This window comes from Lycium ferocissimum, unplaced genomic scaffold (assembly GCF_029784015.1).
Source record: "Lycium ferocissimum isolate CSIRO_LF1 unplaced genomic scaffold, AGI_CSIRO_Lferr_CH_V1 ctg300, whole genome shotgun sequence".
Classification (NCBI taxonomy): domain Eukaryota; kingdom Viridiplantae; phylum Streptophyta; class Magnoliopsida; order Solanales; family Solanaceae; genus Lycium; species Lycium ferocissimum.
Window position 1 is genome coordinate 17,480 of NW_026725326.1, and position 12,580 is coordinate 30,059.

General features: G+C 35.8%; 1 protein-coding gene across 9 annotated transcripts; it reads left to right on the forward strand.

Moving 5' to 3' along the window:
• Positions 1 to 27: 27 nt before the first annotated feature.
• LOC132043902 (tRNA-specific adenosine deaminase TAD3-like) lies at positions 28 to 12,083 on the forward strand. Of its 9 annotated transcripts, none has more exons than XR_009411953.1 (4): positions 28 to 164; positions 454 to 529; positions 9,332 to 10,848; positions 12,063 to 12,083. XR_009411953.1 is itself a non-coding variant. In XM_059434361.1 (4 exons), exon 3 carries the CDS (start codon positions 9,424 to 9,426, stop codon positions 10,549 to 10,551), a length of 1,128 nt encoding a protein of 375 aa, XP_059290344.1. In that variant the 5' UTR covers positions 28 to 164; positions 454 to 529; positions 9,332 to 9,423; the 3' UTR covers positions 10,552 to 10,578; positions 11,640 to 11,749. The 9 variants fall into 9 exon arrangements, 7 of the variants coding, with proteins under 7 accessions (XP_059290344.1, XP_059290346.1, XP_059290347.1 ...); XR_009411952.1 differs by lacking the exon at positions 12,063 to 12,083 and adding an exon at positions 11,640 to 11,749; XM_059434361.1 differs by lacking the exon at positions 12,063 to 12,083 and adding an exon at positions 11,640 to 11,749 and having other exon boundaries at positions 9,332 to 10,578.
• Positions 12,084 to 12,580: the final 497 nt, after the last annotated feature.

Here is a 12,580-nt window from a genome sequence, read left to right on the forward strand (position 1 = left end):
ACCAAGCACTTGCTTGGGCACTTGTAAAAAGGACCAAACTTGGCATCTGGCTATTGTAGCAGCGTACAAGTTGCGATAGTTTTTTAAAAAGGGGCAACACTAATAAGAGACTTCAGAAGAATCATTATTTCAACAACTCCAAAGCCTAGTAATCTTCATTCAAGGTAACCCATTTACTCTCTCTATGATTTCTTTTATTCTTTGATGATATATGGTGTTGCTATGTAAAGTTTAAGATGAAAGATTGAGTCTAGAAGATTATTTTGAGTAGAAGACATCACTGCATTGAAGTATTACACAAATCCATTAGACTTGAATGAAGAGATGACGAATAGTGTTTCCAAATTTTAGAAATTAATTGTTTAATGGTATAAATGACCCAAATTAGTATAAATTGGATTGAATTAAATTTGATTTGAGTATAAATTGATGGATATGATCTTCTTGTTGTAGATTGATTGTTTTTGAACGTGTTTGGATGTTGTTTGATTAATTGGAGCATACGTGAGCTCAATTTAAAGAAATTGAGGTAAGTTCAGATGTACCCTTTCTTGAATTTCGTTTACTTAAAGTCATGCCTTCCATGTGTTCATGAAAATGTCCAGAAAGTGAATGTGAGCTTGTAAGGGCGAGCAAACGATAATTCTCCATGTCTTTCATGAAAATTATGATCTGTGCTACCTTGAGTATGTCATGACATGTTTTTATGAATGTTTGAGCTTATGATTTAAATTGTGAAGATAGCACTATATGCCATGTTTTAATCAAGTTATGAACTTGTTTCCAAAAATAAAGAGCACGTTTGAAATAAAAGTCATATTTACTGCCTTCATTTAGGTCTGGAGCTTTGAATTTTGAATATGTTTAAAAATGATTTATTTGAGAATAATAATATGTTGGGTTATTAATTCACTATTGAGATTGATTTTGAGGGTCAAAAGTGCCAAGAAAAAATTTGGGAGTACAAATGGTAAACTGAGAGGGCTTAGGCCTAGAAATTGCACGCCTCAGTGTAGGAGTTTGAGATAGAGAAATACATGTTCCTGGCAACCTTTGATATTCATTCATACCATGTAGTGAGACGGGTAATTTGATCGAGTCGATACCCAAGGTCGGATATGTCATACCATACGTCACTATGGCATGGCGGTTCTTCTAGTCTAGTCGTTATCCAAGACTGGACACCGTGAGTCAGTGAGCTTATGTACTCCCCAGTTATTGAGATACTTTATGATGAGATGAAAATGTTTAAGTTTAAAGTTCCCTATCTGATTTCAAATCTTTAGATGTTTCGGAGATTTATGAAATGTCTTTCTTGATTTGAATTTCATATACATAGCTTGATGTTTTCTTTAAAGTCTTGCCCCAATCTTGAGTTAGGGAGTCGATGTTACTTGCTAAGTACGATGTTGGATGTACTCAGACTTGCTTGGCAATATTTCTATTTTTCCCCTCTAGGTGCAGTTGAGTTCAGGCACGGGGATGCAAGCTAGACATCAGTGCTATCAAAAGCGAAAAGTGCAAAAAGCTCTAAGGTCCTTTGGGGCTTTAAGCGCAAAGCCCAAATAAAGCGTGGGCTTTAATGAAAAAAGATGCAGATGGAGCCAAGTAGTTTTAAAAAATAATTAATAATCACATTGCACAAGCTAATGGGTATATATCAGTAAACAGATGGGGGAAGGGAATTTTAGAAACCATTACTATACAATTGTGAGTGAAACATTTAGGTAGATTAGCACCAACAGGAAAAAGGCTCTCATAGCCAGAGTAACATCTGGCCAACATATCATGACTGTTCCTCAATGCTCCATTTTTCAAGTGATATCATGACTACTTCTGAATGCTCCATTTGCTTGGAGGTTGTTCTAGATAACAATAGGAGATCCATAACCAAGCTTCACTGTAGACATTTCTTTCCTATGGTATGTAACATAAATTTTAAATTTCGCAGATATCTAATAGCTAGAACATAATTGTATACTTCATTCATGTAAAGGTTACTAGATCTGCTGCTTTTGGGGGGCTTTGCTTTATAAAAAAAATTATTTCTAGTTAATCACTTTGTTTAGACTTGTTAATATTTGTGGTGTTATGAACTATTTCAGGTATTTGTTTGCCCAATTCTTTTTTTCGGTAAGTCCAATTTTTTTTTCCTCGTAAATACAAATCATAAACATACAAAAAAGGAATAAAGTAGGGCGAACAAATACCTAGAATTAATAGATTATTTAAAACCAATGATAATTATTTATTTTTTTTAAATCAAATCTCCAAAAGCAGCAGATCTAGTAACCTTTACATGGATGAACTATACAAAATACGTCCTAGCTACTAGACAATCTTTCAAAATTAAGATTTATGTTACATGCCCAAATGAAAGAATGACCACATTAAAGTTTGGCTACTGACCTTCCATTGTTATTTAAAACAACTTCTAAGCAAATGAACGTCGATAAGCAATAAAATATATCACTTGAAAAAGGATTATTGGATACAAGCATTGAAGATGAAGAAGAATCGGCTATGGTGAATTAAGAGTTTACAAGCTTGATGAATGTCGAGTTGGACAAACTAAGCCTTGTATATAAAAAATGAAAGGAGTCAAGACCGAAGTGAGATACTCTAAACACAAACCCTTTTATAGGATATGTTTTAACAACCTTTTATAGATAATAAATCGGAAAAATGGTGGAACAAATGAAAAAACTATTAATTTCAGGATTTTTAGTAAGTCAATAATGGTCATATAGAATCATTTGTTGCAGAAAGTTTGTTATATTACGGAGTATTTATTTAGGTGTCAAGATTTTTTTTAATCTTGGTCCCAACGTAATCATTATTGATTGACCTTAAGTGCTTAATCTGGTGTTAGATTCTCTATTCAAACAATTTCTCAAGTATCTTCATGGAAACAAAAGTTTATAATATTAATAAAGTTATCTTTATTAGCAACAACAAATAGTTTAGGTATCAAACTGTTGTAGTGGTGAGTGAATATTGGATTTCAATTTATTTAAAATTGTTCATATTTTATTTAGTTCTTGCAACTCTATAAAATTATACCGCAATATCAGTCCTTAAATTCTTGGAGTGTTGCAAGATAACTAAAAATTAGTAATTAAGCCTCCAACTTGAGTAGTGTAGTCATGAAAATTACAATTAGTTAAAGATGAAATGGTATCGCCTGTTTGAGGACAAACAAGGTACTTGTTTATTGAAACATCTCTAATGAAACAGTTGTAAGTGTAACAATCCAACCCCTCATTTTTAATTTTAACATCTCATTTTATATTTTGCGTCTCATTTATATTTTGAAGCATTGGATAAGTTGATTTTGTGTTTTGAAAGTTGTTGGTATAATTCGGGTTGAGACTGAGGAGCTTAGAAAAGTTTTGGCACAATTTTGAACTCAAAATAATGTTGGTGCAAATCTAGTATTGGTGCACCACAATTGTGGTCACCGGATTGCAATTGCGGACTTGAGGTGTCTAGTGGGGGTTTGCTTCTACTAGGTACTCATCACATTTTCGATCCTTGGGTCAAACAATGACTATCGCAATTCCGAAGGTTAGGGTCGCTTTTGCTATACTGGTGATCTGGCGGCCTTCGCTTTTGTGAAGCACCTGGCCACATTTGTGAGCCTGGTGACGCATTTGCAATGATTACCCGGGATATAAAAGGCTTTCTAGGGATTTTTTTTAATTTTATTTCTATATTTTTCAGTATTAGGAACTCATCTAAAGAGATTTTTGTCACGACCCGAAAATCATGTCATGATGACACCTATTCCCCAGCCAATAGGTAAGTCAACCCCTACGATTACGATACAATAAAGTATGTACGCGGAAGAAGTAAAGAGAAGAACTGATTACCCATCATATTAAGTCATAATAGAGAATGCGAAAGAAACATTATCCAAACCACCCAAGGTTGGTGAAGAGCCTCTGGAAATTAGGGCAATACAAGTCTAAAACTGCGAATACATCATCTGAACAAACAGAAAAGACAGAATGCTAAATGATAGAGGAAGGAGGGGTGCTGCGGAACAGCCAGGCTGCTAACCACAACCTCCAGAATAGGCTTGGCACTGAATGCGCACCACAAAAAGTGCAGCAAGTGTAGTCTGAGTATGGGAAACACGTGTACTCATTATATGTCATAAACCGACAACAAATGAAGCAGTGACGAAGTAAAGTAGAAAATCTCCGTTTTTCCATTATCCTTACCCATTACTTGGTCTCATAACCGAAATCATCACCCTAACAAAGTATAAAAGAACCACTTGCGTCACTTACGCATATAAACAAATAGTCAAGTAGTCAAAGAATCATATACGAAGTCACTCACATAACCAAATAAGGAAAGTAATGAAATGCAATGCAATGCAGTATGCTCCGTATACATACAGAGCTTCCGAGACTGTATGGAAGGTGCAACCCATGAGGGACCGCTAAGTCCATATACCACCCGGAATCATCAGACCTTGCATTATAATGTAACTTGTTGCAGGCGTGCAACCTGCCCTTCATAACCACATGTACAATTGAATATATAAGAGAATGAATAACTCAACCTCTGGACTTAATAGCCAACAATTCATATAAGTTCATCAATCATCAAACTTAGTTGCCACAATTTCCATTTATATTCATCGACAGGTTTATCAAGAGGGTACGAGGTTATTAAGGATTTCAGCACAATCCAATCAAATTTAAACACATGGCACATAACAGCTAATGCCCATAAGCTTTGGCATTCTTGGGTTGCAATCCGTATCTACAAGTACCTTACAACCCAACACAATACACCGGTACTCGTACCAATGCCCGTCACATCACGGGTACGAGACCTTTCCGTTACGCGCTTACCTCTTTATTAGTCCATTTTTAGCCTTTATTTAACAAAAACATCCCTCAAGTGAAGTCAAGCCTTAACATCCCTCGAATGCCAAGCAAACGTGTCACAAACCTCGAGAGAGCGTCTTTTCTTTCCTCAAAGCCTCAGATCGATCCCAATCTATCAATTACGTGGTCTACATGAGTATACGAGTCCGTTGACAACCATATTGCTATATTAATACCCGGAACCCACAATAGTCAAACCCAAGCCCGAAGGAAGAAACTGCAATTTTATTTTAGAAATAGTTTACCCATAACCTAAATAGTCTAAACCCAGAAAATCATGCAAAACTAACCATGGTTTTACTTCCAATTTCAAGAAAAACCCAATTTCAACATAGGGCTAAAACTCCCAATTTTCCAGCCCAAACTGTGGATTAAATCCCAAATAAGGAAGAATTGAAGAAACATTGAAATGAGAGTCAGAATCTCACCCCCGAGCTTAAACGAGCAAAACCCCCTTGAAATTGCCTAAAATCGAGCTCCAATGCTCCCAAAATTGAGCTATGAACAAATGAAATCGAATTGGGGAAATAAAAGGAATTCTGGCAAGCAACGTCGCACCTGCAAAACTCCCTCGCAGATGCGGCGTCGCAGAAGTGGGTAACCTTGACCGTGGTCAACTCTTAACTTAAACTTTCACTAGTTTCCAACAAAAGCCCAAATCATGCCCGAGCCTCTAGGGACCTGAACCAACTACCTGACTAAGCCATAAATCCCGTTGCAGACCTAATGGAATCGACGAAACTTGGATATAGACCCATTTACCCCCGATATTGACTTTGGTCAAACTTGCTCATTTTTCTTAAGGACTTTAAAATTTGCTAATTCTAATCCGAAACTCACCCGATTGGCTCGGGAATCACGCCACTCATCCACCAAGATGAAACTACGGGAAGATTATTTTGGGGAAAAAGAGTTAAAAAAACATAAAACAACCAAGTGAGCCGTTACAGATTTTGAGAAAGGAATTCGATCATACATTGCAGATAAGTGATCTAAATGCTCTCTTATGATTATATCTTAATTAGCCATTGAAATTTAGTCTGTAACATGGATTTACAAGTGGAATTTGAGGATTCTTAGACGAAGTCCTAAAAATGATAAATTGATGATTTGAGCTAGTAAATGAACTCAAAGCGGAAAACTAATAATGGATTTGAACTCGTGGGCTTATGGGTAACCCAAATATGCATTTTATTTTGAGGTTTGACTATGTGGGTTAAGGGTTGACTTGTGGTTGACTTTGACCTAGAATGCATTAAATTATAGATTAGAGTTTAATAGAACTATTTGACTCTCTTAAGTATTCTTTTTTCTAGAGTTGAGTGATTTTGACGTATTTGGGCGTCGAAAAGCGGTGTTGGAAGGTTGAAAGCTTACTAGGACCGATATATATTAAGACTTTGACCTCAATAAGAAAATTTGCTCAAACTAATGAGATGTTATGTGTATACATGTGTGGGGGTAACATATATATGGAGTGACGAGCATCTATACGTGTTTCGGGTAGCTAAATGAGCATACTTGATTGTAAAACATTACTAGCTTGTCATATATGTGTTGTGATTATTTGTTCATATCAGACCTATTAACCTGCTAGAAAGCATAATAGATCTTTGTACATGTTGCTTTTCATATATTGAGTTTTACTTTGTCATGTATTGTGGTGTTTTATCACCATTCCTTGTTTTGTGTTATGATTTAATTGTGGATAACTGTGATATGGATATTGAAAATTGTGAATCCGATTGCGGTACGGAGATGGAGACTATTCAGAGTCTAGTTTGATATAGATATGGGGACTATTGAGAGTTTAATTGTGATATTGATATGAGATTGTTGAGTCCGTGAGATCATTGATATGATCGTGATGTGCACATGTGGATTTGGATCCATTCCTCATGAGTAACTAATTGATTTTGGTACCTCCGTTGTGGTGTGCACACTAATTCTGGTTATGATTATAGTTGTGTGCACTTAGGTTCTGAATGAGAATATTATTATTATTGAGAGTTTCTCTCCTTCGACTGTATGGTGGAATATTATGCAGTGTTTGAACATCATCTACGTGCTCCTCCATACAGTCAAAACACTGCATAATCTTCCACCATAAAGTCAGCAAATAAGGCAAAGTCTACCAAAGAAATCCAGAACATTAGTTCCTCCGCACCATTCACTGTTGAATAATTTAAAGTATTTCAAAGCTTGCTGCAATCATCATTGAAAATGAAAGACTCTGAAACTAGTCAATTCCATTCTATGGCAACTATTGCACAACGAGATGATATTCAATCATATCTTGCATCATAAAATAATAATTTTTGAGTGGATCCTTGACACTGGTTTCTCAGATCACATGTTTGGTTCTTCAAAACAATTGGAGGACTGTAGATACCATGTTTAAGTGACACAAATGTCATTGTGGAAGATAGAAAATCATCTCCACTTGCAGGTCGTGGGAGGGTATCATATTGTCACGTAATGTTAAATTCAAACCTCTATTTACCAAACCTACCATATAATTTTATGTTTATTAGCATAATAACTAAAGACTAAATTATGCAGTAACCTTCTTTCCCACTCATTGTGAATTTCAAGAGTTGACTTCGGAGAAGATGGTTGGCAATGATGAGGAACGAAATGGTCGATGCAACTTTTCTGGTTCTCTTATAAATTCAGATACTTCTGAAAAATAATTCATGTCTACCATTTTCAGATAAGATGGTGTAATTTGATGGCACAAACGCCTTGGTCATTATAGTTTTCATTATTTTAAACTTCTGTACCCAATGTTATCTACTAATAAAACACTGAAGTCTTTTAGTGTTGCCCCTTTTTAAAAAACTATCGCAGCTTGGACGCTTCTACAATAGCCAGACGTCAAGTTTGGCCTTTTTTACCAAGTGACTAAGCAAGTGCTTGGTTTGTCCTTCTCTTAATAAAACCTTGGGTTTGGGGTCGTTTGGTTAATGAATAGCTTACTTCCTAACCAACTACCAAATGTGGCATTACTTATGCAGGATTTTGTAACTGCATGACTCACCTCCAAACCAGCTACTAATCATTCTAGCCTAAAATGCTTGTCTCCAGCTATTTGAGTTAAAAATTTATCTTTTTGATACATGATTCCTAATATGTTGAAGCACATTAGGCATACAACACTAGAAACTACATTTCCTTAATATTGACCTTCAATATTAGTTCTCTGTTGTTAAAGTAAAAGTCATGGACAGCAAACCTTGTTAGTTTGATAATGATAGAAATGCAAGTTCCCTTACCAATTTTTGAGAATGTATCTTTTTCATGTAATGTTTGTCTTTGGTGAATGCTAATTGCTGGTGCTGTAACCTGACTTTAATGTCCATGAGATATATTTTACAACACAGCAGCAACAACAACAACATACCCAGTATATTCCCACAAATGGGGTCTGGGGAGGGTGGGGTGTACGCAGACCTTAACCTACCTTTGTGGGGTAGAGAAGTCGTTCCTGATATACCCTCGGCTCAAGAAAATCGTTTTTCAGAAAATAGTTTGAAGGAATGGAAGAATAAAAGCTATAATGAAAATAGTGAAGAAAGAAAAGTACTAACAGTACAAATATTAGAGGTAAACGAAGCAACAGTAGTAATAAAATCAAAACATAAGACAAAGCTAGCATAATAGTAATAATACTGGTAAGGGAACAGATAGATGCTCCATACTAGAACCCTGCTTTACCACTGTGAAGGGAGAAAACGTTCTACTACCTACTAACTATCTACCCTAATCCTTGACCTCCAATATTTTACAACTCAATTTACTTAAAAAACCAAGAAGAGATATCACTAGCATCAATGAATTTAATATCCATGGTGACTGGTTCTCTGTAATTTGACATTTGTTCTCTGTAACATGACATGATGGTATCTTTCCTTTATTTTTTTTATGGTTAAAGTTTCTTAGCATCAGTGAATTCCTTGGATAAGTTATGGTGTCCAAAAATTTGACTATGTAGCAGGGCTATAACGTAGCAACAAGGCATGAGTATGAACTAGTTGCATGAAAGACAGTTTCTCTTTTCTTTATTCGTTTCTTTCTCTTAATTGGTTTCATATTTGATACATCTATGTTTCTCTTCTTTTCTCATTCTTTCTTGTGTTCATAGTAAAGGTCTCAAGATTATGTTGTCATGGCCAGTAGAGTTGTTTTTTGCAAAATTACTAGTCGTTTTATAGCGTGAAAGAGATAAACAGTTTTGAATATTCTACTGACTATAATTTGACCTGACATATCCGCATACTCTTCAGTGTTGATGCAGTTTATGTGATGGAAAGTAAATGGTGAATGATTTATACAATAGATGAACAATTATGCAGTTTATGATTTTCACAATACATGCATAGTTTGTATGCATTTCTTATTTCATTTCAGTTGAATCTCTGATGTAGGTAATATTTCCACAATCACAGCAATTGATTTCTATAGTTTTCAATTGGGAAAACTTGCTTCTGGTTGTATTACAGCAAACTGAACTGAGAGGATGAAAAATACAGTGAATGTATCTCCAGAAATCATTCACATACCTGAAAAGCCATCCTTTCTTCCTCACCTCCAACCCACAGTCAACATGCTTGCTGCTGTCATTGAACCCAAAGATGCCAATACTCTAGTCAGGAAGTTGAATCACATTGCTCCATTGGAAAATTTGCAGCATGTGAAGCGTGTGCAGAAGAAGTGCATTGATGGAGGGAAACCTCAATTATCTCTGCTGTTATCTGTGGCTGCTGAAACTGATGTTGTGGTTCTTGAGCTTGTCAAATCGTACCAATTGAGTACTTTCATCACAAGAGTTTGCAAATATGCTGCAACATCAAAAGAAGAATGGGAAGAACAGTGCAAGCTCTGGCCTACTTCGTATCATCCGCCAACCTACAATATCAGTGGCATAACTGGATTTAGTGAAGAGGACTCGCAATCAATTTTCGGTTTCATGAGACATACCATTGATTTGGCAACATCTTCTGTTGTTGGTCAGGTGGTCAACGCTGCTGTTATTGTAGATCCTTCAACTAAGCAGGTAATTGCAAGTGCTTGTGATCAGGTAATATCCTCAGCCAGTCTTGCAAATGAGGTCAGCAAGGAACGTAGCTGCTGTAACTATCTAGAAAATCTCAACCAGCAAAGATTGCTTTTGGACCGTTCAATTGGTGAATTTAAACATATAATCAATAATGTTGCTTGTGTACATCCTTGGCGATGGGCACTGCAAAGCTCTGGTTGCTGGCATCCTTTGCGGCATGCGGCTATTGTAGCCATTGAATATTCTGCTGCCAGGGATCGACAACTTTTTCCTGATTACAAAGCGCTATGTCATTTGGAGTCTGACATCCAAACTAATGGCCATAGTTCTGAATCCCTTAGACCTTATCTATGCACTGGATGTGACATTTACCTGGCTTGGGAGCCATGTGCAATGTGCGCAATGGCGCTTGTCCATCAAAGAGTTAGACGGATATTTTTTTCTACCGCAAACTCCAATGCTGGTGCACTAGGAAGTGTTCACAGATTGCAAGGGGAGCGGAGCTTGAATCACCATTATGGTGTTTTCAGGGTACTGCTGCCAGAGGTGGTAAAGTTGGTAGATTCAAAGACTGCTGGAAGTGGTTGAAGCAAATACTAATCAGCTTTTCAAGAGGTTAGGTCTTATGAGACTTAGTTTAGTCAGATAAATATTAAAGGGCAGCGGGGTGCACTAAGCTCCCGCTATGCGTAGGGTCCGGGAAGGGCTGTACCACAAGGGTCTATTGTACGCAGCCTTACCCTGCATTTCTGCAAGAGGCTGTTTCCACAGCTCGAACCCGTGACCTGGTCACATGGCAGCAACTTTACCAGTTATGCTAAGGCTATATTAACGTGCATAATTCTCCATGACATGTACTCGATCTCCCTTCTTACATATGTGCAAGTAAGGATGCTACCCATATTACTAATATTACGTGTGGATGCAATGATCTGCTCCCTTTCTGGAGTAAAAATAAAAATAAAAAATGATAATATTCTATCCTTCACTATAATTTTCTCAAGCATTTTTTTTAACAAAATATTTTGAATCATGAGCTATATTTGCTTGTAGTATTTATTTATTTATTTATTTATTTTTTTTTGGTGATTTTCCAATATGTAAATTTTGTTTTAAATTTTTTAAGAGTCTATGCATGAAATCATAATCAAAATTGACTGTTCTGACCCTCGTACTCCGAGCCCCTTCACATAAATTGGGACATAGGGAGTAATAAATAGTAGTAATTCATGGTTATATGGTTACCATATTACAAATAAATTTCATATTTTACCTTAGGAATTTATTTTCGAAGAACTGCTGAAGATGTGAATATGTATACCGAGAATAGGGAAGGAAAAGTGGAGTCATGATTATAAAATGTATTGCTTCTTGGTATCTTCCAGCTTCTTGTTTTCTGTTATTTGTTTTTAGCTTTTCCATCTTTGGAAGAAGGATTGGATAGTATAGTGATTAAGTCACTAGAACTGTGAAGGGCATGGATCACCATCTGAGCCCTACAGATTTTTGCTTTGCTTCTTTTATTAAAAAAGAATACCTCATACTACTTCCTTTGGGGCATTCGACAAGGAAAATGATAGTATTTTGTTTATTTAATTGCAATGTTCTTGAATGAGTTCTTAATTATTGTGGAATCTAATTGTTTTCATGTTATTCGTCCTTTAATATCACTTCAGTTCTGTTCTGTTGTAATCTTAAAAAACTAAAGATGAATGGCAAGTAGCATGTTGCCAACAATTCAGCAGAGAATGGTTCTTTTATGGATTATCCTGAGGGAAAATTTACCAAGTCACAAAAGAGAAGAAACTGTTCAAATGAAAGAAAATTGGGTTCGCCAATGCTTCTTCATGTTTATAACATACGCTGAATTGAGGATGAAACTGAGTTTGATCCCAATACAGATGAAACTTTTGAACATTAAGGTTCTATAACATATTTGGATAGTGCATTTAATTGTGTAGCCATCAGATTACTCCGAAGATTTTTTCACCTGAATAGTTTTCTGATGGTTCTGAAGTGGGTGATATTAACATGCATATAAATATTTCACATGTATTGATGTTGTTGAACAATAATATGATGACTAGACTTGTTTGTAGGAAACCAATTTCAGAGAGCCAAGAAGAAGATTGGGAGGACAATAATAATGTCTAGCAGATTTTGGTAACTATATCTTTTACTGGATATTTTTAATGGATATTGTTTGAACAAGCTGTTGGATTGTTTATGTTTTTGTGATGAGGTTAATTATGATAGGCAAATTGCTGTTTAGCTTCCTAATTTGAGCCAAATAAAGAACGAATATGAAGATTTTGATTGAATTAATGCGAGGTGGAACAATAGAAGCATTGGAAGTCACTTTAATTAAGATAATACCATGGATACTTAATCATAGGAGTCGTTATTTTTTGGATATACTACCTTTGAGGTCCAGGTAATAGTAGTTTAGCTATACATCTTATCTTTGAGGGCAAAAGGTAGAACATAGGTAGTAGTATGTAAGAAACAGCTGGGATGATAAGTCTTGGACCTCTTATTAATATTTAGTTATTGTTTGAAATGTAATTGATAAATACCATTTTTTAAGACTGGAAATAATATTTGGGCAAAATATTCC

Bases quoted from the DNA above. Each gene is read 5' to 3' on its own strand.
- LOC132043902 (XM_059434361.1), top strand. From the start codon at position 9,424: ATGAAAAATACAGTGAATGTATCTCCAGAAATCATTCACATACCTGAA.